The sequence below is a fragment of the Gymnoscopelus braueri genome (genome assembly GCF_963280865.1).
Source record: "Gymnoscopelus braueri genome assembly, chromosome: 13".
NCBI classification, from domain to species: domain Eukaryota; kingdom Metazoa; phylum Chordata; class Actinopteri; order Myctophiformes; family Myctophidae; genus Gymnoscopelus; species Gymnoscopelus braueri.
In genome coordinates this window covers 33037714-33065004 of record NC_137615.1, presented here as the reverse complement: position 1 = coordinate 33065004, position 27291 = coordinate 33037714, and the positions used below count along the sequence as shown (strand labels likewise).

General features: G+C 41.6%; 2 protein-coding genes across 2 annotated transcripts; both read left to right on the top strand.

The window, feature by feature from the left end:
- The first annotated feature begins 106 nt into the window (after positions 1-106).
- On the top strand, positions 107-27118 carry LOC308098167 (arf-GAP with dual PH domain-containing protein 1-like). Its single transcript, XM_080446411.1, has 11 exons — positions 107-334; positions 3033-3163; positions 3559-3650; positions 5972-6054; positions 20308-20420; positions 21526-21672; positions 22587-22670; positions 23103-23165; positions 23375-23446; positions 25075-25303; positions 25705-27118. Exons 1-11 carry the CDS (start codon positions 247-249, stop codon positions 25731-25733), a joined length of 1131 nt encoding a protein of 376 aa, XP_080302537.1. The 5' UTR covers positions 107-246; the 3' UTR covers positions 25734-27118.
- Positions 14641-18432, top strand: LOC308098166 (uncharacterized protein). The gene is made up of 2 exons (XM_080446410.1): positions 14641-14948; positions 15827-18432. Exon 2 carries the CDS (start codon positions 16129-16131, stop codon positions 17320-17322), a length of 1194 nt encoding a protein of 397 aa, XP_080302536.1. The 5' UTR covers positions 14641-14948; positions 15827-16128; the 3' UTR covers positions 17323-18432.
- Positions 27119-27291: the final 173 nt, after the last annotated feature.

Sequence of the window (27291 nt, the reverse complement as noted above, 5' to 3'; positions counted from 1 at the left end):
CACCATGGAGAATAGACTTTCAACAATACAAAACAGCCTTTGTTTCAATTAGTAGCAAATTAGTTTTGTTTATTTTTTACTAAAGACGGAGACCTCGCACGGCAGTGGAATGTTTGGTCTATGAGCAGAGCAGCGCGCCTGGCAGGCCGTCAGAGAGAACTCACTGACGCTCTGGACCAGGGCTATGGAGGTATTCTGTTCTGTCACTGATGATGAGTGAGCAGTTTTACTACATGTGCAAATAACATGGCCAAGGACGAAGAAAAGAGGAAACGTCTCAAAGAGCTCCTGGACAGACCTGGAAATGGCAGTTGCGCCGACTGCGGAGCCGCAGGTATGACCGTTTGAAGTCTCGTCGTGTCGAAATTAGCAGACCTGCAAGCTCACGCCTTGTGAGCTTGCAGGTCTGCTATTTTCGGCGCGCGACACTGCCGTGATGCCTGCAGTGTAGACATACTCTGACAAGTAAAAGTCCGTAATTCCATTTTACTTGAGTAAAAGTACAAAAGTAAAAATTACTTACTTAAATTACTTACTTAAAGTACCAAAAGTACCCATTATGCAGAATGTCCCATTTCACAAGTTTTCAAATGTATAAAAGATCTACAAGCTCACAACAGGTGCTTAGATCGGCTATTTTCAAATGGCCAAAGTTTAAATGGGGCCGAAGTGGTAAATGCATGTTTTGTAATAATAATCGAAATCTACAAAGTAACTAGTAACTAAAGTTTTCAAATAATTGTAGTGGAGTGACAATCACGATATTTGCCTCTGAGATGTAGTGGAGTAGAAGTAAAAGTATAAACAAATTGAAATACTCCAGTAAAGTATAAATACCTCAAATGTGTACTTAAGTAAGGCCTATGTACTTGAGTAAATGTACTTAGTTACTTCCCACCACTGGGTTTTAGGAGTCTGTGTGCAGCTCCTCAGGTGTTGGAACAGTGAAGTTGACATGACACACAATGTGTAAATATAAAATGCTGTGTGTTCATAAACTCTTGAGGGACAGTTAAAAATGGGGGGTCCCCACTTCAAATATGATTATTTTGTGGGTTCATGGCCTGAAAAGGTTGAGAATCACAGGTCTTTTATTTTCTTTTTTGCAGTAGGCATACTATTACAAGTAGGATCATTTGGTTGTTTATAAACCTTGTAAATAAGAAAATCAAAGATAATCTTACACTAATGGCACCCACGAAATGTTACATTCATCCACCTATTCTACATCTAGGCTGTGTTTGTTTTTGCACCTGCTTATGTTTGGGGAAACAGATTTGAATTCAGTTGAAACGGCATGCTGACTTAGTGCATACAGGCTACTATAGCCTATATGTGATCACATCACACTCACACTGAAAGCATGACCTTTTCACACCTTCAACGCCCATGTTTATGGCAGCAACACACACACACACACACACACACACACACACACACACACACACACACACACACACACACACACACACACTCTTTAGCTTATGCAGACAGTGAGGAAGCCCGTTTCTCACTTTCCCAAAATGTAAGCTGTTTATTTGTGTCTTTGAATAAACACCAAAGATTAGTTCAGGACCGTCTCTAGCCGCTGTCTAGACTTGGCTTTTACACACACACACACCTGCAAACTTTCACTTTCAAAATCCAGGTTGGCGTGTGGCCAACAGGATTACATTACTCTTCAATTACTCTTCAAAACGTAAACTATGCACGAGCACACAATCCAAAAGTCTGCATAAAGTTTGGCTGCGCACATCGCAGGGTGTGGATTAGTTATTATTATCTTCAAGGTTCGGCCATGTTCACGTTTTCATATTGAAAATCATTTGTGTTTGCTCTATTTTAGGTTTATGATAGGGTATGTTGCTTCTACAAATAATTTCCCCACTCACTCTATGACCTATGATCTACATTGTCTCAGAGTAACTCATTTTTTATGATGGTTAACTTGGTTTGTTGCTGCATGACACAGATAGAACAGGGTGCTGAGCTGTAGACAAGCGTCTTGTCACTTCACGGCATGGGTGTGACATTGTGATTGCACACAAGGAAGTTGAGTTTTGCTCTAATGCTATATTTGTGTGTGTGTGTGTGTGTGTGTGTGTGTGTGTGTGTGTGTGTGTGTGTGTGTGTGTGTGTGTGTGTGTGTGTGTGTGTGTGTGTGTGTGTGTGTGTGTGTGCGTGTGAGAGAGAGCGAGAGAGAGAGCTTGTGTAAAGGCAAGCTCCCTGCTCATTTATCTTATATTTGTCATGATAGAAGTAACACAGTCACAGTCAAAGCTCAGTGATAGTGTATCCCGATGGTTTTCCAACAGTGTGGCAGTGTACTGTGGCATAGTTGTATTATCGCAATACAACTATGTAAAATATTTTGAAGAATATTTTAATTTACTATATCACTATAGTGTTTATGCACACTCATTTCCCCAACACAGAGGCAAAATCTATCCTAAAAGAGAAAGTGAAACTAGGCAATCTAGCAGCACACAATGCACTTTGAGAGCTTAAACTTACCGATGAAACGTTGACTTGCCCATTGGTGGTCACACAAAGGTTGAACACCACTGGTGTGTACAGACAGCACCACACAGTGTGTAATAAGAGCGTGGCTTCATTTTTTCCCCCACCCCTCTTTTTTCTGTAATATATATTTTGCTGCTAATTGGTGATGTTACCGACGTGTAATGTATTGTATGTATTTTATGTCTTGTTGATGAATTGAGTACGATGGACCACAATGGAAACAAGCCCCCTGGGGCTTTTTCCTTATCCTTTTAGCAGAGCTTTTTTGACTGTACTGCCGTACTGTTAACAGACATGTTAATAAAGTGTTCAATCAATCAATCAATCAATCAATTGCCTCTCAGTACATAAGTGTCATCGCAGTTATTTGAGATAATTGCAAATAATTTAGCATAATCTTCATAATCGCTTCCATGTTGAAACATTTTCTTACGTTTTTAAACATTTTCCCAAAATAGCGTAAACAGCAGCCTATAGTGACAGCCCAAGGTGTGTGTGCTGTGTTGCAGGTCCAGAGTGGGCTTCCTGCACGCTGGGTGTGTTTGTGTGTCAGAGCTGCTCAGGTCTCCACAGGAACATCCCTCTGATCAGCAGAGTCAAGTCTGTCCTACACGACTCCTGGAGCACCTCAGAGGTGGAGGTAAGAGCATTATGTGTGTGTGCGACTGTGCGTGTGCGTGTGCGTGTGCGTGTGTGTGTGTGTGTGTTTGTGTTTGTGTTGTGGTAGGTTAGGGTAAGGATAAGCGTGCCAGTGTCATGAGCTCACATTGCAGAGTTGTACACCTGCTATTTCCGGTTAGGGTTAAAAAGCACGCACATAAAAAGTAAAATAAATGGCATTTATAAAATTGCCTAAAATGTTGATGTTCTCACAAGTATAGAAATACAAATGTGTGTGTGTGTGTGTGTGTGCGTGTGTGTGTGTGTGTGTGTGTGTGTGTGTGTACTCCACGGGGTGCAGACAACGTGTGCCGACACAAAATACACACACACAACAACAAACATATGTAACACTTTCTCTCCATTGTTCTGCAGCACATGGTGTCCATGGGTAACGGCGCTGCCAGGGCCAAGTATGAACAGAAGGTGCCGGCGTTCTATTACCAACCTACACACACAGACTGCACGTAAGTGATGATGCAATTAAGCAGACGCTCTTATCCAGCGACTTAACAATAAGCAAGGTAATCACATACAGTACATAGAATGCAGAGAGACAGTGTAGTGCCTCGAGAAACTAGAATCCCAGGTAAACCAAGAACCTCGCATCAGTTTAAACAATATAGGCTACTATCAAAATAGTAATCTGTACATTGACACTATAGGACAGTGGTTCTCAAACTTTTTCGTGCCAAGGACCCCCAAATAGACACTTATTAGACCGCGGACCCCCATTTGAAAAGATAAGCCAGGGACCCCCATAATAGAATTTAAAAAGATTTTTACGGCTCTCTAGCAGTGATTTCAACCATTTTAATTTCAAGGACCCCCAGTTTGACATGCATTAGGCTATGGACCCCCATTTAATTGCATGTATGTCTCTGGGACCCCAATTCATATTGTAAAATCAATGTTAATTTAACTCTGAGAGTGTACAAATGGACCCAAATGGACCCATGTGTACACTCTCAGAGTTACAGACCCATAAGGGTCCATTTGGTCCCTGTCCATCATTTAGCTGGGGACCCCCTGGAACCCCCTCAAGTACCCCTGGGGGTCCCCGGACCCCACTTTGAGAACCAATGCTATAGGATACCAGGTAAACAATGGACCTAGCATCTGTTTAAAATGTAAACAGATGCTTCGGGAAACGGTGTTGTAGCTCATCATGGGGATGCATTTTAGTTCTGCAGCTGACTTTTCATCCATGGCTGTACTAACCATGTCGAGGCAGGAAGGCAGTATAATTTTTTTCTGCAATAGTTCGAGGATATTTCTCCTTGGCCACGCGGTAAGAAACTTTATAGGAGGCTAGCTGGACTCGGCCGATGATTCAATACCCTGTGCCCTCCTTAGAAAAGAATCCAGTGATTTATCTGTCAACTCGCTGCAAAGTGTTTCCAAGTGTCTTCTTAGTTTGGTCGGCTTCAAACTCTCATTTGTGAGTTTGTTTGTTACATAATGATAAACATGGGGCGTGCTTCTTGGCCTGCTTTGGAACCATTAATATAAACATATTTAAATAAATAGTCTTCATATGGCCTTGGTGCCTCTGATTTTTTGCTTCTTGTTTGGGGGCTCTTCACCTTATTCTCTCGCATTTGTTTTCGACCTCACCACCGTGCTGTCGTGTTGATCATCATCATGTTGTCTTTAGCTGCAGCAGCAGCAAGCACAGTGGAACTTCCAGTTCTGTGTTTTGGGATATTTCCATTTTATTAACCACGCATCCATTTCTTATTGGGTTTGTGATTAGTCAGGAGTTGGCAAGAAGGAGTATTGCTGCAAGGAAGGAGCGGGGGACGTTGGTTCTATGCACTGCCTCCCACTGCAGTTCACGTTGCAGAGCGTGACGTATCTCACCTTGTTAGTGTACATATCCTTGCCCTTATGCCGGAAACCATGAATGTGGTAGAGACACTAATGCTCTCCCCCGTCCCGTGTGGCTCCAAGATGAACAGATTATTTTTTAATTTTTTAACGACTGGAAGAAATTATGCAAAATGTTTTGGCGACGCAACCGTGGGTCTTGACCCAGTCTTTGGGAAACAAAATAACCTGATATCTAAATTACATTCTTAACATTGTGGTCAAGAAAAACAAGCCTAAGCAACAAATACACGAGAACGAATGACCAAGGTATGTCTGCATGGTAGTCATATCTTGTCAGTCAGTCGTTAGCATCAATTGTGGCATTGTGCATTTATGGTAAATGGTGTGCATTTAGCCGTTACCACCTTTATCTGAAGCGCTTCACATTCACCCACACACACACACACAACAGTGTGTTCAGTGTCTTGCTCAAGGACATTCGACATGGTGCCAGGAGGAACAGGAATGTTACTAGGAACCTTCAGAAAAAAACAAAACAACTGTTGCCGGCGCTGTTTTTTTTATTTCCTAGGCCTTATGGAACAGAGGGACTCAATTTATATGAATGGCTCACATCAAGCCTGATTTACATCGTTGTACGATGGTATCACGCATCGAAGATAGCTGATCTACAAGCTCACAATGAGTCGCATCATGACATGTTGTGACTCTGAGCTTGTCGATCATTAGTCGTGTGAATTGGATGGGTCTGGGTTGAGTGAACAACAGTGGTTCTAAAATAGTGATTGCAGGAAGATGAGGCAAGCAGTGTTTGACTGGTGCTTTTCAGTGTTTGCTCACTGAATGTTGCCTGGAGGCTTGACATTCATGTAAGTTAATGAGACATTCCAAATGAATTAAACTCCAGCATGAAGTAAACAAACAGCCAATAGTTTAACGGCGAATTCTTCTGCAGACTCCTTCGGGAACAGTGGATCCGAGCCAGATATGAGAGGAACGAGTTCATATATGTGGAGAGGCAGGAGCCCTATTCAGCTGGTAAGAATCAAGCATGCGCGCACGCACACACGCACGCACGCACGCACGCACGCACGCACGCACGCACACACACACACACACACACACACACACACACACACACACACACACACACACACACACACACACACACACACACACACACACACACTGTTTCATGTTGATGTTTACTCAAGAACCTCTCTATTCGTCTCACAGTCACAATACCTTACGTTCGGTCATGAACACTCAGCAAGGACTCACCACATCATCCATTCAGCATTAGCAGCATTCTTGGGCTCAGTGGTGGAAAGTAACTAAGTACATTTACTTAAGTACTGTACATAAGTACAATTTTGAGGTATTTGTACTTTACTTGAGTATTTCCAATTTCCAATACTTTTACTTCTACTCCACTACATCTCAGAGGCAAATATTGTACCACACAATTATTTGAAAACTTTAGTTACTAGTTACTTTTTAGATATAAATGATGATATTATGAAACATACATTAACCACTTTAGGCCTATTTTATACATAGGCTATTTGAAAATAGCGATCTACAAGTTCACAACGCGTCGCACCGAGCTCTGATCTGCTATTTTCAAACATTCAAGTACTTTTAAGTATATTTTGATGCCTATACTTTTGTACTTTTACTCAAGTAACATTTTCAATTACGGACTTTTACTTGTAACAGAGTACTTCTACATTGCAGTATTGATACTTTAACTTAAGTAAAACTGCACTTGTCCACCTGTTGTAAATGGTAAATGGTGCATTTATATAGCGCTTCTATCCGAAGCGCTTTACATTGATTGTGCCATTAACCCTTTCACACACACATTCATACACCGATGGCGGAGGAAACCATGCAAGGCACCAACCTGCTCATCGGGAGCAATTAGGGGTTCAGTGTCTTGCTCAAGGACACTTCAACACTAACTCTAGGGGAGCGCCCCAGCCCGGGATCGAACTGCAGGAACCTTGCGGTTTTCCAGTTCACTCTACCCGGCCACTCTACCCCTGCCGTGTAGTGCACACAACAGGCAATGTAACAGTGGTTTCGGCGAAGAGAATCCTCATTGGGAATCACACCTCTCGTAGCAGCAGGCCAGTGATGTTATTTGGCTGAGTGGGCCTGCAATGAGCCTTGTGACAGCTGGGAACGGCAGGACAGTGTCACAGTGGTGTGGTAGGTATACTGTAGGTCATAACCCGGTTGGCACCACTGCCCAGTGCTCATTTACCGTATATAGCCCAGCCCAATTGTGCTACTGTAACTAAGCCCTTCCTTTGGCATGTATACAGCAGGGAAACTGTTAGGACTAGAGCTGCCCTTTGAGGCTCATTTATACTTAATCAAGCTGGCATTGGGACATCGAACAGTCATTACTTATTTCCCCCCACTTCTGCTCTTTGTACTGCTCTGCTCTGCCTAGTTGTCAGAGACAAAAAGGTTGGCATTGTACATCTTTGCAAACCACAGATACAATGAATGTTGATGTTTCTAAACCAAAAATATATTTCATATCAACATTTCTTGTTGACTCAACATAGTGTCATTTACTTTCATTGCCAAGTACTATATTTGCAATTTCGAAATAAATTATAACTGATGACTGCAATATTTTATGCAACTCGGATGGCGCTGCAGGTTGACAGCGTAGCCATTGCCCTCGCTTGTCTCTAGCGTCGCTCGGGCGCACCTCATGGGGCTCAAGCCCACTTCTGCCTTGTTTTCTATGCCAACATTTTCAATGTGTCGATATAGTCCACATTGTTAAAAGAAGTGTGCAATACCACGCTCTGCGACACCAATGCCCATCTGAGTGCGACATCTGTTTTTTTTACCATTCATTGAACCCATAGCATCCCTAATTTAAGCTATTTTCGGTGTAGATATTTGGTGTAGAGGGAAATACCTAGTAAAGAGCCTAGGCCTAGGGGACCCTGGTCTCTGGAGTCCTGTTACTGCACATATCTGAGTAGTTACTCAAGCTGCTTCAGTATTCTATGGCTTGGGTCAAGCCATAGACTCATTATTCCGACATCCCATTATTCTGACCATTAGGTTAGTGTAGGGTTAAGGTAAGGTTAAGGTTAAGGGTTAGGAATAGGGTTAGTTAGTTATAATGAGGCCAGTCGGACCAACGGGACGTCAGAATAATGGGCCGTCGGAATAATGCCACACCCTATGGCTGCCCTATCAGAAGTCCAGGTGCCTTCCTGACAGCCTGTTGATGCAGGGTGAGCAGTGTTTTACATCAAATCTTTTTTGCAAACTCTGTCATCTGTGTGTCTGAGTCTGGGGCGTTATGGTCATCATACATTCTGACTGCACAGGTTACCCTGACCACAGTTTGACTATAATATGTATCCTTTACATGGCCTGTGTTGTCAAACTAAAAGCAAGGATCCTCCCATATTCATTGGTTGACTGCGCAATCTTATGGTAGGAAAATGCATAAAAACCTTTATTGGCACACACACACACACACACACACACACACACACACACACACACACACACACACACACACACACACACACACACACACACACACACACACACACACACACACACACACACACACACACACTTAAGGTAAACATGAGGTACTGGTAAGTACTATCACCACCAGTGCCTCATTCTCTCTCTCTCTCTCTCTCTCTCTCTCTCTCTCTCTCTCTCTCTCTCTCTTTCACTCACTCACTCACTCACTCACTCACTCACTCACTCACTCACACACTCACACTCACAATGGTGTGTTGTTTTGTGCAGTGTAGGGGTTCAAGAGCATGTGGCCGTGTCTCAGCCTCTGGAGAAGAATGCCTCCTTTTGTATCCCACTATTCCCTGTAAAACTGCTCCAGGATTCTAGTGCAACTAGCCCTGGGAAACCAGCAATTGAACAAGAGTGCTAAAAATGGTCATTCATATATAAACCCAAAAGTGCTGGGTGTAGGACTTTTATTTATTTTAATATTATTTATTACATAAACAGCCTCCTTACATGATGAATATAACATTCATAACAGTATGCCTTCTCTGTCTTGTGGCTGAGAAAGGTCTGTCCCTCCTCCCTGAGGTCCAGAGGACTCAATCTTTGTCATGCAGAATGTTTTTTTTCTCTCTCACAGTCACTACACTAAGAATTAAAGAAAGGAGAGATGGGTAGCTAAATGGAGTTGTGGAAGTGGGACAAATTGATGGAGATAGATGGATTTGGAAGTGTTTTTCTTTCTGACAGATAGTTGAGGAGTAGCAATATACCCTGACATGAAACAATCTGTCATTCAGGAGGGTTGTTCATTTTCCTCTCTCTTGTCTTCGTTGACACATCATTTCGTTGCCACATATGATTATTGCTACCGGTCATTGTTTTATTATTCGTATATTTAAGTTATTTGTTATAAATATCCTGTGCAATTTGTGTTTACAAAACCTAAAAGGCAAGGTTTCTTTTCCAATGTTCAACTCATTTGAATGACAATTAATCTTAAAATGTCATGACCGTGACAGTCCTAACAGTGCTACCTGCCAGCTGCTGCAAGTTACTGTAATAACCACATTGCCCCCTACCAATCAAATGGCTGAACGTACCGTAGGAATGGAGTGCAACTCAAACAGATCAGACTGAGGTACATACATAAAATAAATGCAAATTTAAAATCAAATATCAATAGAATACCAATATATGGTTATCAATTGAAACACTTAAAACATAGCAGTGATAGAAAATAAATGTGTATATACAATGTAACAAGGGAATAGATTCATTAAAATATATAAATACATACATATTATTTTTCAATTAAACCTGGGAAATTACAAAATGATATTGATGAGATCAACTAGTGTTTTTGAGTGTATGGAGTGTATGGAGTTGTTGGAACCTGCAGGGTGCGCCATGCTACCAACATTCCAAGAAAGCAGAGCCAAGCTTCTTTTTTCATGTTTTTTTTTCTAACAAAAACTACTTCATAAATAAACCAAATAAAATAAAAACCAAATAAAACCAAATACTGAACCATCCTCACTTATAGAGCAAGCAGGCCAGTTGTATTCAGTAGCAATGGTGTGTCTCATAATTAACTCCAGTGATGAATGATTAACGACATAGCTTCCCTATTCTGGGCATGTCATAAAAGAGGAAAATATGTATATGTGAACATTCAATACTTTTAATAATAAATATTATTAACACACTTCATATTTGAAACAAATCTCAAACTGCTACATGGCATAAAAAGTCAAGAAAAGACAAAATACAAATGAATGCAATTCAAAACAATGGTAAGAGACCCCCCTCCCCCCAACTATACACAACTACTGACCTACAAAGGACCAGAGGTGGTACAGAAGTCTCGCTAGACGAGATCGAAATCTCGAGATTTCAATCTTGTCTAGGGAGACCTTTTTTTTGGTATAGTGTTCTGTCACTATGAACGTCAGATCTCACCAAAAAAGTTATGACATTTTTCTACTGTAGCCTACCATTCATCCTAAGATATCATAACGTCATAGAAAAGGTAAGAAAACCTTGGTCCAAAATTCTCCTTTAAGTACAGTACTCAAGTACATTTACTCTGTGACAGTCCACCACTGCAAAGGACCCCCAAATTGATATATGCCTATATTTGGCTGTGGACCCCCATCTGAAAATGTTTTTGCCAGGGACCCGCCAGAAGAGAAGATTTATGTTAAACACTTTAAAGATTTTCACAAGCTCACAGTGCGGCACAAAGTGACACTGTGAGCTTGTATATCTGCTATTTTTGAATAGCCAACTCTAAAGTCTAAAATGGCACAGATGCTTTCTAAGGTTTTAATGGGTTAAAAGCGGAGGGAGTGGGTGGTTAGTGCGTTGAGGAGTTCCTTTAGATCGGAGGGAGCATTGCTGTGGATGCACTGATGGGTAAGGAGGGAGACCAAGCTGTATCCTAATGGAGGATGGAGGAACATTTGGCAAACATAGCCGATCTACAAGCTCTTGAGAAGTTAAAGGGGTAGTTCACCCCCAAAATAACTTTTTTTCTATGGATTACTCACCCCATGGAGCCTTGAATTCATGGATATTTTTTTGTTGTAGTCGCATTCCTTCCTTTATTATTTGATTATAATAAATTTGTCCCCATTGATTCCGGTAGGAGACACAAATGCATTTGTGTCTCCTACCGGAATCAATGGGGACAAATTTATTATAATCAAATTATTGGCTTAGGAATGTGACAAAAACTAAAAAATATCTATGAATATCTATGAATTTATGAAAATGATCATCTGCACCTAACACATACATGCAGACTCACATTTCTTTGAAACTTTGCAGAAATGTAGAGGGTCATTCCAAATATCACTGAAACCAATCTTACTCCAATTGGCGAAAGGGGGGCGCTATAGCAATTTTTTGAAAATGCAAACTTTAAACAGGCATAAGTCATGCCTCGTTTGGCCGAAAGTCGTGAAACTTGCTTACACTTGTGCCTTGACTCATGAGGAACACATTGACTTTGACCAGTAAGCTCCGGCCTTAGATTTTCCGCAATTTTGAGCAGTTTGAAAAACACTTAAAACCAGGATTTTTCAGCTATTTGCGTGAAATTGTATCATATGTGTGAGCTCCTTTTTCACCAGTTAGGTCTGTCGGTCCGATGGCTTCTCTCTACAGCATCTGCCTGACAACCGCAAGGTTGCCGGTTCAAGGCTCACTTCATGCAGACTTCATTTAAAGTGCATTGCAAACAACATGACTGTATCAATGAATACATGTGCAATTGTTAAAGATAACATGAAATGCTTATTTGAGAGTATGTTTTTTCAATGTATGACATACTTCATTGTGAAAATAGCCAATCTACAATCTCACAACTTTTCAGATAGCAACGTTTTGTGAGCTTGTAGATCAGCTACTTTCACTAGTTTCTGTTCCGAGGAGACGTACATTTTCTCTATCGGTAGATGGTTAGGGAACCAGTCATCTAGAGTAGTTAGCAAAACAGAGTATTTCTTTTTTGGGGGTGGGGGGGGGGTTTCTCTCCATTTGACTTCAATTTTTTCTTTGTTTTGTAAAAGGGTAGGCGTAATAAGCTATGGCTTCAGCCTATACCTTTTGGTCAGAAATCTTTATATCTTTTTTTGTATTACCTTTAACTGTTACCACAAATTTGACTGAAATAAACTAAAATAAACTTCATGTATAGCACTAACATTGAAGGTGTTTTTGAAATGTTCACTTAATTAGGCTCTGTTGATAGTCTGTACAATTCAGTAGGAGAAGTATATTCATGCATGTATGTTACAGGGAAATTGGCCTTCCAGGGAAATTTAAAAATAAGCGCTCGTTTTGATGAACTTTAGACTAGATTTTCTTACCTTAATAAAAATTGTCATAAATACTATATGCTTCCAGACGCTAGTTTAAAGTCTATTTTCAATCGTCATGATATGTGTTTTGCTAAATTATGGTCCCATTTAATTTAAAATTGACGATAAAGTAGGCTATGCTCCAGGAGGGGCGGGATGATTTGATTGACAACCTACACAACCAATAGCATTCATTCCCCGCCCCCGCTCTTGAGGCGGGGGCGGGGAGGGGGCGCACACACGCTCATGCTTTCAATTTGGTTTATTGAAAGCATGACTGTTAAGATAATTTTATTGTGATCTGGCTTTTAACATTTGTTTTAGTTTATCCACGACACACACACACGCACACGTGGATAGTAATCCATGAAAAGATCTATTCTCACCCTATCGGTTTACAACTCGGACGGCGCTGATTCGACTAGCAGACCAGGCCTCCTCGGCCTTAAGGTCTGCTAAGTCAGCGCACCTCCGTCATGGACAATAACTATTATCACGTGTGCGTGTGAGCGTGTGTTCAGCGTTCCCCTAGCGTAGCTTCCTGGTTGCTATGTGGGGGGGAACAACAGAAGCCAGGTCTGCCTCGCATCAAAGCCCCGCCTCGCGCCTCGTGCCTCCTCCTCCTCTCGCCGCCTCACATCAAAGCCCCGCCTTGCGCCTCGCGTAAAAAACCCTGTCTCGAAAATCCCCGCCTCTCGCCGAAGCCCCGCGCCTAAAAACGAGCGCTCCTTTTTCAATTTCCCTGGAATGACAATTTCCCTGTGACATATACACTGTGTGTGTGCGTGTGCGTGTGCGTGTCCTTGGGTTTATCCTTTTAGCATCATTTGTATAAAACTGTACCTCTGTACTTTTTTGGGGTACTTTCAATCAATCAATCAATCAATCAATCAATCAAAAATAATCAATCAATCAATCAATCAATCAATCAATCAAAATGGTAATACCGTTGTAGCTCTGCTGGGAAGGCCACTGTTGGTTTGAGCCAGAGAGTGACTCACACAGCACGCACACGCACGCACACAGGCACGACGCACGCACGCACGTATGTATGTATGTATGTATGTATGTATGTATGTATGTATGTATGTATGTACGTACGTACGTACGTACGTACGTACGTACGTACGTACGTATGTATGTATGTATGTATGTATGTATGTATGTATGTATGTATGTATATATGTTAATACAGTGACATGACATGTAGCATGTTAGCACATTGTCATACGTGAATGTATGTACAGTGACATGACATGTAGCATGCTAGCACATTGTCATACATGAATGTATGTACAGTGACATGACATGTAGCATGTTAGCACATTGTCATACGTGAATGTATGTACAGTGACATGACATGTAGCATGCTAGCACATTGTCATACATGAATGTATGTATGTACAGTGACATGACATGTAGCAGGTGACTGTGATCTGGGAGCATGGAGTCCAGCAGGTTAATTAACAGCATACCTGTACGACCAAAACACTCCATAGGCTATATTATCACTTGCGTATAACAAAGCTCTTATATTTACATAACCACTTCAACCCATATTGACCCACAATTGTATGCTAGGTCCCTTTACAATCTCTTCATAGAATAGTAGCCGATCTTCAAGGACACAATGCGTCACACAATGTGATGTGTTGTGCGCTTGTAGATCGGTTATTATTTGCAGAATGTTTGCCAAAATCACAGAATGTTCACCTATTATGACATGCCCACAATAGGCACACTAGTGTTCATGTACGCTGGGCAAGAACTGTTACTGAAAGTGTCTAAGTGGAAGTAGGTTCATATTTATATAAGTATGGTCAAAGTGCACTAACAGTATAACATGTAAAATAAAAAAAAAGTTGAAAAAAGACAATTTACACCCAGTACTGTAGGTATCAGGAGGAGGATTTCAGATGTTGTATGATGTCCTCCAAGTTTTCATGATCGATCAGATTATAATGTGTCATGGTATTCAAATTCTGCGTGCATTGCATTAACCAAAATGTCATCTGTACAGTACCTCTCCTGTGTATCATCCTTGTTCCTGTTGTTGAATTTCCCTCTGGTTTATATTAGGACTCTTTTAGAAGCAAGATTTGGATGTGGTTATGTACAGTAGGAGGACTGGAAGAGTATGCAAACATGTCCATTATATTCCATGCAAAATGCTGTGACCACTGTGTCTGAATCATACACAAATCCTTCAACCAAACATAATGTGCAGTTGTGACCACACTGCATCTCTCTCTCACACTTTTTCCACTGAAACGAAACTCATCTCTGCTTCAGACTCTGTTTAACTTTAACTCTGGCCAGCTGGCCTATTTCGGCGGTGCAGTGAAGCAGCGCGTGCACTGGATGCGTAGTGGAGCAGACACAGCAGAGATTATTAGACAGAACGATAATTAGAAAAGTGAATATAATGGCTTCAAACGTGAACATGGAGACTTGAACGGTGAACATAGACACTTGGACAAAGAAAAGGACGTTGTGGAAGAAAAAATATATACTGAGGGATATTTGACAGAAGTTTGACAACTGGTGAGTGAAATGTGCATAGCCATATAGGGCCTGTAACGGTAATATAGACTAATCACCTTATAAAATCACTGTTATAAAAATTGTATGACAAATTACAATATGTAACATTGAATATGCACAGTTGTATTACAGCAGATGTAACTGCAGTAAAGTTATGATGATTTATTAGCCTACATGTTAACAGAAGAATAATAGACCTTACTGGTCTATTAGATATTCCTTAAGTCATATTGACTCTTTAATTCTAATATATTTTTTAATATAGGGCTACACAGCTGTAGTCTATTAGCTACATCAAATACAAGAACTACAGTAAAGTTGAATGTTTTTGATAGAACATAAGTAACAATTTAGTTGTTTACTGTTATTATTTTATTTATTTTGTAATATATTTGTATTAGGGAATTCAATTTAAGGTTACAAAGGTACAGGTGCATTTATATCCCTCTTTTTTTCCGCATTGTCTCTGGATATAAAAAAATAAAAAGAAGAGAAAAAATATGTATAGACATACAGGTACAGACCTAAGTATAGTAGTAAAAAGAGAAATACAAATTACTGGAGAATGTCTACACTGTTGTCAGAAATTTGTTAAATAAGGCAGTTTAAAATAGGGATAAGTTAAATTTAACAAAGAAAATAGGAGAAAGAAAACAAAGAAAAGTGTTAAAAAAAGGAGAGAGGAAACAAAAAGAAAAGAAAGAAAAGAGAAAAGAAAAGAAAAAGAGGGGAGGAACAGGGGGAGGGGGGAGGTAGGTAGGGGGGGGACTCCGCTATACCTACCGACTCCCCTACCTACCGAGTTTGTAGTGAGTACTGTTATTATTCTGTCGAAAGTCATACTGATGTATTATTTGTTTCTGTACATTTCTGTATAGACTGGCAGCGGTTTCTTGAACACCCCATTCTGAGAGAGCATCGACAGATCCACGTTGAACAACTACAACAGCTTGTACAACACCTGCTCAAGAACATCTGACCCTATTGCCAGCAAACTGCACCCCCTTTATTGAACTCAGTGCACTCAGAAAAAAAAAAATATTTTCCATATTTTCATGGTAGACCTCCTTTGTGTACCCAACTCTGATTGATTCTTAGATAAAAAGATCAGAGTTCTAAAGAATACAGGCCAGTCTAAAGAAATACAGTGGGTTTGGGTTGCATAATATTTTTCATCAATATGGCTGAGATGTATGAGTTGCACATGGCAGCTTTGCGGTCAGCTGTAGGTGCACCCAGGGAACCTCCTTCGTTCTTTAACTTAACATTGAAGCAAAGCAAGCAAAAGAAGATTATCATGGCTTTTGATCCAAAGCCTGATGATGAAGAGGATCTCGGTAGTGCTCTGCTAGTATGCATGGAGGTGATCTGCGACCTCCCAGTTGATGGGAGTTTGGATGATTTAGGAGGGGCGATACTGGGCCTGTGTATCTCTGCTGGGTTGCATAACATGCCACAGTTTGCGAGACGTGTTACTGCCTCAATGCAGTGTCCCTCTGAGCCTCTGCTGGTATCACTGATCAATGGAGTAGTACTGGTAACCGACCAGACAGATCCACTTGCCCAACGTGTTGCTGCCATGACCCAGATGGCTCTTCGTAGAATCCAGACGGGTAAAGGAATGGCACTGCGATTTGCAGACACAGCAAATTATCATAATGTTCGTAAGGAGGATGCATTGACCATCATTTGTGCATATGTATATGCTCTTGCGACGAAAGCAGTTTCCTGTCAGATTGCAGTCATGAAGACCAATACTCTTAATCGGGTGAAGCACATGTTGGGTGATGTAACTGCGACCCTCCCATATCACCTGCAGCTGTCTGCACATTGCATGGATGTTATCTCAAGCCTGCTACAGAGCAATACCCTGAGATGGACCCTTGTAGGTCTGTCTCTAAGTGTTAAATCTTATGCAGAGCCTTGGATGCAGGTTGTCGAGCGCATGACAAACCACCTTCAGGATACTGGTATAGCAGTGTTCGCGCTAATACGAGACTTGACCCTGGAGAAAACTCCTGAACTGGCACGTTGCATATTCACAAGTGAGCTCAGCCATTTCAAGGAAGCATCTTCTGCCTATGTTCGCCTCGCGTCATTAGGCCCATATGTTAGGTTCCTAAACCTTCCTGAGGCTACTCACTTCCAAGCACGTCGTTTCCCTTATCTGGTGGCGTTTATGAGAGGTATGGCAACTGAAGCTAGTCCACATCTTGTGCAGCTCCTCACACGGGCAGGTACTGACATGCCTCTTGTTTATGAACTCGGAATCCAAGCCGGAAGGAGAATAAAGCTTTCCACCTCCGCAACATCACACCAGTCCTCCATGATCTTCGCTGGCTCCCACTCAAATACAGAATACATTTCAAAATAATGCTCACCCCCTAAAAGGCCCTCAACAACCTTGCTCCCCCCTACCCCTCTGACCTCCACCATCATGCCCCCTCCCGCTCCCTCAGGTGCGATGATGCCAACTACCTGGTTGTCCCCAAGACCGAGCACCAAACCTGGGGTAACAGGGCTTTCTCTGTTGCCGCACGGTCTCTATGGAACTCACTTGCAACCACCTCCAAGCAGCCCTCACTCTCTATTTTAAAAACACCCTCAAAACCTCACTCTGCAGAATTGCCTTCCCCTCCTAACACATTTCCCGTATTTTTTCCGTTCTAATTTGAACTATTATAGTTGTTGTTTTTTTGCCCCTATTTTTCTCTTATTTGTTATTTGCTTTAGGAGACTGGTTACATCCTCTGATCAGAGTTAAAACAAATTATACTCATCATTCCAATATTTTGGACTGGTTCGTTGTACACCCCATTCTGAGAGAGCACATTATGTTGAATAACAACTGCAGGAAGGAAGGGTAGGAACGCCCCAAAAAATTGTACCCATTGTATTTAGTTTGTTATTTTCATGGTGGACCTCTTTTGGGCCCAGTGTTATTGCTACTATTGCTTAGATTAAAGGTAAAACGTTCCTTACTATGTGCTATTCCTTCAGAGAGTTCTAATCTCCTCATGACGTGGAAGTGGTGTACCACTGCAGTTGAGTGTTACTACCTTAAAAAAGATACAGTGGGTTGCAGAGACATCTGTCAACCACGAAAAATCTTTGCACGAGATGTTGGTGGATAAAAAGATAAAAGTGCATTTATTTACCAATGCTGTTTCTGTTGCCCCCACAGTGACAGGAACATGCAGGCTCATCCAGCAGAGCCAACAAGCTCCCAAGCTGCGCACACACACACACACACACACACACACACACACACACACACACACACACACACACACACACACACACACACACACACACACACACACATGCACAATGCCGTTGTGCGACCAAATATAAATCAGGCCTAAAAGTGTGAGTTATCATGTGCACACTGCAATGTGAGTACACACACACACACACACACACACACACACACACACACACACACACACACACACACACACACACACACACACACACACACACACACACACACACACACACAGTAATACAGTAATACAAAGTCATGCAACAAGTGACACGAACACACATCTGAACCAGTATTGACACAAGTGCTGTGAACTGGTTCAGTAGCACGCTAATCTTATAGTTGCATCTTTCTATCCCTGTCTTGCTTTATTTTTTAACTACATTATATACCTTGTATTATTTGCTTTATTTGTTTTCATTTTGTCTTATTTTCATATTCTTCTGCATTGGTTGTATTTTTCTCCTGATAATACTGCTCAAGCACTCTCAATCTCTCAATGTGTCAAATGACTGAGTGTCTTGTTCAGTATGTATGCTCTTGTTCCTATCTGATTATAATCAGTGTGGTGTTCACACACACACACACACACACACACACACACACACACACACACACACACACACACACACACACACACACACACACACACACACACACACACACACACACACACACACACACACACACGTGCAGTGTCGGGTGTGTCAATGGTAACCAATTGCCTGTTCACTTGTAACTTCACGTGAATAGACTATTGGGTTTGTATGTTTGTTAGTCCAGTTCTCGTCTTGATGAAAACCATAACTGGTTCGAAACATGCCGGCAATTTGTATATAATAAACTTTGTTTTAACTTTACATCCTCTCCTCCACATTTTTTGAGTGCTCGGATCTCCTCTTCTTTTTTAGGCACACTGATCCAGTTTGATCAACAAAGAACAGATGCTGAAAATACATTTCAAAAGCAATGATCACAATTCTTTATATACTTTTATTGGATTTAATTCATTGTTCATTCAAATGTATATAATATTACATATCCTTGCAATTGTTTAGACTTTCTTTCTTCTTTTTATGTACACCCAGTGATACAATTACGCAAAATCAGAACAAAATAAAACAAAAACAAAATTACACGTGTCACATCTAGATAAAAAAAAAGTCCACATATCTATTATTCATATCAAGAAATATCATTGACTTTTAAAGAAACAAAATAAAAGAGAGATCACAACTCTTTGCACGTGTCCTGTTTTTGTGTGTAGCCCTTGCTGATTATACTCGCTTGGTTGCTTCGTGTTTATACATACGTGCATGCATGCAAGACTGTGTGTGTATATGTATATGTATATGTATATGTATATGTGTGTGTGTGTGTGTGTGTGTGTGTGTGTGTGTGTGTGTGTGTGTGTGTGTGTGTGTGTGTGTGTGTGTGTGTGTGTGTGAGACGCGCAAACACTCATGATTTGCATTATTCCATACCTGCTAACTCCTGTTTTTGCTAGTTTCTTGAGTTTTTGATATGCAAAACACAATGGCAGTATTTGATTGTTCTTTTTGTTGGAAGGTGTCTCACTCACTCACTCACACACACACGCACGCACGCACGCACGCACGCACGCACACACACACACACACACACACACACACACACACACACACACACACACTTTGATTCTGGCACACACCCCAAAACCCCGCTTTATGTATATTATGTCTGGATAAACTCCAGTCCAATGCAATTTTAAAGAGATAGTCACGTTTAAGTAATTAGTGGTTATTATTAAATATGGCTCTTTTATTGCTACTTTTAACTTTTTAATGGATCCTATGTAAGTAAAGCCTGATAAAAGTGTCAAACTCCCAAAATCCACCAGAATGGAAATGACATCTTCTCTGTTAAAAATGTTGGAACACACTCCTGTCTCTCCTGTCTAGACGTGAACCATTTAGACATTTGATAACACAAGTAAAGACAACGTAAACTTAAGTCTGACGTGAAATAAGGCTTCTTTTTGTGTGTGTGTCTTCTCTCTCCGTCCATCCGCTCTGTCTGTGGATTGGGACCCCCTGTGGCTCCTTTTCCTGTCAGGCTACAGAGAGGGGCTCCTGTGGAAACGAGGCCGAGACAACGGACAGTACCTCAGCCGAAGGTTTATACTGTCCGAGCGGGAGGGCGTCCTGAAGTACTTCAACAAGCATGACGTGAGCATATCCTCTCTCTCTGCCTTCCCCAAACTGTTCCCGTTCTCCTCCTCTTTCTCTGTCCATGATGTATTTCTCTCTACCCAAAATACTCAGTGTACAACAGTGTTTCCCAAACACTGGGTTCGAGACCCATTTGTGGGTCGCGGACACATTCTATGAGTCGCGAGTAAATATTTTTGTTTCTTTTAAGGAATTCCATAAACAAATAAATACAAAATAGTAGATCTACAAGCACACAACACATTGTGATGCAACGTGTTGTGAGCTTGTAGATCTACTATTTTTTCATTTACGGAATTCCTTAAAATAATTGTTGATAACGAAGATTTTTTTTTTTTTAGATCTGGGGGTCCCCAGCAAAAGTAGTTAATATAGCGTCACAATCATTTTAACCACATTAACCATATTTTATACTTTGGCTATTCACGCGGTATGAGCTTGTAGATCTGCTATTTTTGAAAAATCGTGAACATCTTTGCAAATCTTTGCATATATATATTTTAAAGCGAACATTTTAACTCAAATCTTTGCTTCTGAAGGTCCCCTGGCACAAAACATTTTTAGATGGGGGTCCGCGGCCAAATATATATCAATTTGGGGGTCCTTGGCACAAAAAAGTTTTAGAACCACTGCTCTAGCGAAAGCGGGGAGCAAAGCATAACTATATACATAGATAAGGCGGGAGAGCTTGTGTCATAGGACCAAGCTGTATTCAAAACAACAATTTCCAGGCCTGGCTGTGCCATGGAGTCTTGACTCTATGAGATTCAGATGGTCAGAATAATAACATAATAACATATCGTCTATGTCGGGTGGAAACCTCATACTATATGTCCCAAACTGTTACTTTTCAGGATTCAAATTCAAAAGTAGCAAAAGTAGCAGATCTACAAGCTCAAATGAGCCGCTTGGCGCCGCGTTTCGAGCTAGTAGATCTGCTTCTTTTTATGCTTTTGTGTGACGCTGGAGTATGATCAAGTAGGGTATTCATTTACGGGGGGAAAAAATATTTGCCCTGTAACATAAACACGTAGCATTAGAGAGTTAAACTAACTGTGGAACTTTCTTTCTTTCACTCTCATTTCCCTCGCTTCCTCTCAAGGCCAGAGAGCCCAAAGCAGTGATGCAAATCCATACCCTGAATGCCACCTTCCAGCCAACTAAAATAGGCAATGCCCACGGCCTCCAGATCACCCATCTGAAGGCCAACAGCACGAGGAACATCTTTGTTTACCATGAGGATGGCAGGGTGAGTCAAGCAGCTCTGTGGAAGAGAAGTATAAGAAGGGATGAGTTTAAGAGGCTCTGTGGACGCAAGAAGTGGAGCAGGTCTCCCTCTGCTGGTAGAAGTGTGTTAATGCAATCCCCATGGTGGCGTGAACACAGGGCAGCAAAGAGGACTCTTGCCTTTAGGATGGCCAAATGCTGCATTCTGCAAATACAAATGCACATCCAATCAAATAAGTATTTTTGTCACAGTTTATAAAACATTTAAAAACATTTTTTAATAGAAAATGTGTCTAGGACAGGACATGTCTTCTAGTACGGGAGAAAACTGAGAACAGGCAAAATGCACAGAGAAGGCCCATTTGAGTTTGAACCCAGGCTCTTCTTACTGTTGAGCAATAGTGCTGCTAACTTCTGAGACGTTGGGGGCTCACAACTCACTTTTAAATGCTACAAATTAGATTTACGGCATACAACGTTTTGACCTTGCGGTCTTTTTCAAGTATAACTCCTGAGACGTATCCTTGTTTAAGAATAATATAAAATAAAGTGTTTGGTCCATGGTCGGTGAGTAGCATTATTTATATTGCCCTTCATTAACAACTTTAGCCCACAAAAAATACCTTTTGGTACAGATTCATAGCAAGGGTTTAAATATTAGCGAATCCAGGTAATGATTGAAAGTCATAATCCTTCTATTGAAATTTCTGTTTGAAACTCTTATCTCTAAGGGGGCCATCCCCATCCCATTTTTTCTGGAAGTGCCCTTTCACAGTTTTTATATTGTGTCTCAGTCTGTATACTTTCCCAAATGTTCTGAGGCTTGTTAAAGGCCTCTGCATCCAGTGCTGGAAATTTCAGGCCTCCTGGTGTGTGAGGAACTCAGTCAGAGTACAGTATGTCAGTCAACCTGCTGTCTCCTGTTGTTTCCTGAAGGAAATGGTGGACTGGTTCAACGCCATCCGAGCCGCCCGATTTCACTACCTGCAGGTGGCTTTCCCTGGTGCCCAGGACGCTGATGTAGGTTAATGCACGTGACATGATATGTGAACATACACACCCACAGGCATGCGTGCGCACACACACACACACACACACACACACACACACACACACACACACACACACACACACACACACACACACACACACACACACACACACACACACACACACACACACACTGTGAAGCAGAAACCTTGCATCTCCATATTTATTTTATTTATTTATTTTCCTTTTTTTAGTCTCCTACTGAGCAGTAATCCGGTCATCGAATTATTAGCTTAGGAATGCGACAAAAGCAAAAAAAATCTTCATTCATTCGAGGCTTCATGGGGTGTGTAATTGATAGAAAGTAAGTAATTTTTGGGGTGAACCACTCCTTTAAGTCCTCCTGTAAACTATTTAACTAATGACAAGCATTAACAAGACTTTTCCCCTGTGTTTGTCTAGTTGGTGCCAAAACTAACCAAGAATTTCATGAAAGAGGGTTACATGGAGAAGACCGGTCCAAAGGTGAAGCGTCTCCCTGTTCTTATGCAACTAAACTCCGCTGTAGGGCTGCAACTGCCCATTATTTTCTTACCGATTATTTTTCAGATAATCGAGAGGTGCGATTTTCGTTTTTTTTATGTTAACAAATTGACGTTATTTTTTTTTACTTAACTGGCAATAAGATAACATAACTAAGCTGTCTCAAGTTCACCTTTGTTTCTCTTCAACAGCAAACCGAGGGCTTTAAGAAGAGATGGTTCAGCATGGATGACAGGAGACTCATGTACTTCAAAGATCCACTGGTAAGATCTTAAACTACCGGAGGATCTAAATGTCTCAATAGAAGAGCAGGGAGACCAAATACAACCACCCCAATTGTACAAGTTATATTGTATTAACATATACCATACCATACAGATTGGACAAAATGTAATAAACATTACAATAATAGAGCTTTAAAGGTCAACTAGGTAACTTTGAGCCGAGAGAGAGAGAGAGAGAGAGAGAGAGAGAGAGAGAGAGAGAGAGAGAGAGAGAGAGAGAGAGAGAGAGAGAGAGAGAGAGAGAGAGAGAGAGAGAGAGAGAGATTTTTTCCCTCAGCCACTATATAATTATGCTGGGGTGTTTTCCTGCAGAAAGACACATCCCTCCGGCTGCATTTTAGTTTTGTTTCACTGTTTATGTTGACATTCAACTGACCTTGCACCACAAGGTCATGGGTTAGATCCCGGTCACTGCCAACTCAGCGTATGAGTAGCGCGGCTGGGGTGTGGCAAGTCATGCAGTACTGGGAGCTGATGGTAGTTGTTGCGCTCCACCTCAGCAATCCATCTCCCGGGGCTCAAGCGCACTGCAAAATGGGGATAGACTCCCGCACTCTGACTGATACCGACAATAAGCCTCTCCGACCTACTTACTTACTTACTTACTTGAGAGGCAAACAAAACATAACTCCACTACTGATAAAATGAACTAAACTAACAGACCTAGCTGAATGAGACATACAGTATATCTGGAGTCTTTTGTCATAGACAACTAACTTTACACCACAGGACCTCATAAGTCCAGATCGGAGCCACGCCGTTCCCATGTTGGAACAGCGGTCCAGATGATTAAATTTTTACTCTGTGTAGGAGCCACGCCTAAGAGTCTTTAGGGTTGGGCCTTTGTATCTGTGTGTCTGGAGCTAATCTCACAAACCGCTGGACCGATCGGCGCCAATTAGTGTAAGTACTTCTGTGGCCTACTGCCTGCGTGTATGCAAAGTTTGGCGCTGATCGGTTCAGTGGTTTGCGAGATTAGCTCTGGACAGACACACACAAGCACACGCACGAACACACACACACACACACACACACACACACACACACACACACACACACACACACACACACACACACACTCACACTCACACTCACACACACACACACACACACACACACACACACACACACACGCACACGCACTCGCACTCGCACTCGCACTCGCACTCGCACACACACACACACACACACACACTCTCACACACTCTCACACACTCTCACACACTCACACACACGCACACACACACACACACACACACACTCACACACACACACACACACACACACACACACACACACACACACACACACACAGACCCTCTCAGATCGCTAGCCTCTTGCAGAGCCAATGCTGTACCGGGTTTCGTGATGTTATATATTTGCATAATCGGCTTTTGTTTGTGTGCTAAAACAGTGACTTTGAGAACTGTTTACCGTGCAGTATGAGTCAATTATACTGCATTTTGGCTTATCAGTTTTCTTTATCAGGATATTACATTATGGCAAGGTAACAACACAAAACCTCTACCAAAGTGTAATTTTGCTTTAAATACTTCATGTTCTTTTAAATGACACTACCTGCGCTCTCTGTGATCCCTGTCCTCCAGGACGCCTTCGCACGAGGCGAGGTTTTCATCGGCAGCAAGGAGAACAACTACACCGTCCACCCCGGCCTCCCCTCGGCCACGCAGGGCTACCACTGGCAGTTTGGAATCACCATGGTAATGCCAGACAGGAAGTTTGTCCTTGCCTGTGAGACGGAGGCAGAGCAGGTGGGCTGGATGGCTGCGTTCCAGAGTGTGATCGACCGACCAATGCTGCCGCAGGAGTATGCAGGTATAGATTACATCCCTTGTCCCGGTGCCAAGCTGGGTGTCCCGAGTCCTTACAAATATCTCTAAAAGACTAGAATGTCCCGGTTTTAAACATTCACTACCAAATTGTCCCAGTTTTTGCCACAATTAAAATAATAACGCTTGTTTTGAGTGCTTACATACAGTATAGATTTATCCTATTCTGTTCGGTTGAACGGTGCAGTCACTAGGCGTGCTAATTGGTAATATAACTTTTGAAATTTTGTTCGGATTTAAGTGATTAAGAGTCCGCTTTAAAAAAAGAAGAAAAATGATGATCACCCAATGGTAGTTTGATCGTGCTCACCCAAAGCAGACGGACAACACATCTGCTTTGTTTTTCCTCTGTGCTTCTTTCATTTCTCCACCTCTCTGTTTCTACAGTGGAGGCCCATTTTAAGCACAAACCTTGAGGTCCAGTCTTTGTGCTGGAGAATCACAGGAGGACAAGCAGACAGGACAGTGACGGAGGTTCAGGAGGCAGAAAGTGGAGAGTCCCTTAACAACGGTATAGCCATACAAATGGAACATGAATTAAGGGTGGATCCAGAGAAGCAACTACAATCAAATCAAATCAACTCAAAGTTTATTTATATAGCACACTTAACATGACCAGGTCAACCAAAGTGCTGTCCAGGTAATAAAAAAATAAAAAAAATAAAACAATGCAATGTAAGCAGACAATAGCATACAATGAATAAGCACAAAAACAATCATTATCAAAAGGAAAGACAGGGCCTCATCAGCTATCACTGAAGGCCAGGGAAAATAAATAAGTCTTTAATAAGGATTTAAAATTAGCTATCGACTGGGCAGCTTTGATGCATATGGGCAGGTTATTCCAGAGCCTGGGGACAGCCACCCCTGTTTTTTTCGTGGGTGCTGACGGCACCTCCAGCAGCAGCTGGTCGGCCAGCCTCAAGGCTCTGGGTGGGGAGTGGTCGGAAAACGAGATTTGCAAGGGACGGGGATGCCAACCCATTTTGAATTTGATAAGAAAACATTAAAACCTTAAAATCAATTCGGAAGCGGACAGGGAGCCAATGGAGCGAGGCCAGGACTGGAGTGATATGGTCTCGCTTTTTTTGTCACAGTGAGAAGACGGGCAGCGGCGTTCTGGATCAGCTGCAAGCGCAATACTAACGTCTCATCAACACAGCTCCTCTCCCCTAATGTCCAGCTGCCGTGTCAGCTACTGTACGTACGTGCCAACCTCGTCATTCTGGAGTCCACAGGCTCTTCATTCCATGTTTTGGGACTTTTATGAATGTTAGCGTCACTAATCTATCTGCCTCTTGATGTGACTTACTTGAAAACACAGTTGTATTGTCCTGACCAGAATGTGTTTGAATTAGGGACACTTTGTGTAGGACTGAGTATCTGCTGCTTCTGCTGCTGCTGTTTGATGTGGGAAAAAGTGCTTTGTATATTTATTTTTGTATTTGTTTGAAGTATTGATGAAGCCACAATGTAATTTGTTAATGCAGTTAGTCAACATACTACTTGAAATCCAAACAGCTACTTCACACCTACCTACAATTAACTTATTTTAATGGGTATACCCAAATGAATGACTCCACCCTCCTCCCCAGGGAGGCCAAAACAGCATATTACAATTATAAATATCAAAACTAAGTGGATGTATTATGTTCTTCACATGTATCAGTATATATACATACAGTATGTATACTTTTCAGTGTGTTTATTTATTAATAATGGTTAACAATTACATGTAGCTTAACAGAGTGTCGCAGAAAGTTGTGTTATTTTTGTGTTTTATAAAAGGGTTGAACATAAAAAGCAGATGTGAAATTTAAATTACATTATTTCTGCCAGTATTTCTCTGTCTCTCAAAAGAAGTCTGAAAAATGTATGAAACATTTTATGATTGCAAACATTGGGTACTTTCTTGCCATTCTTCTTTTTTTCCAGCAGAGGGAGACGAAGGTACATACTCAGACAGTGCAGAGG

Coding starts and splice junctions, on each gene's coding strand:
- LOC308098167 (XM_080446411.1), top strand. CDS start 247: ATGGCCAAGGACGAAGAAAAGAGGAAACGTCTCAAAGAGCTCCTGGAC. Junction 6,055..20,307: donor GCAGGAGCCCTATTCAGCTG/GTAAGAATCAAG, acceptor TTTTCCTGTCAG/GCTACAGAGAGGGGCTCCTG. Junction 23,166..23,374: donor TGGAGAAGACCGGTCCAAAG/GTGAAGCGTCTC, acceptor TCTCTTCAACAG/CAAACCGAGGGCTTTAAGAA.
- LOC308098166 (XM_080446410.1), top strand. CDS start 16,129: ATGGCTGAGATGTATGAGTTGCACATGGCAGCTTTGCGGTCAGCTGTA.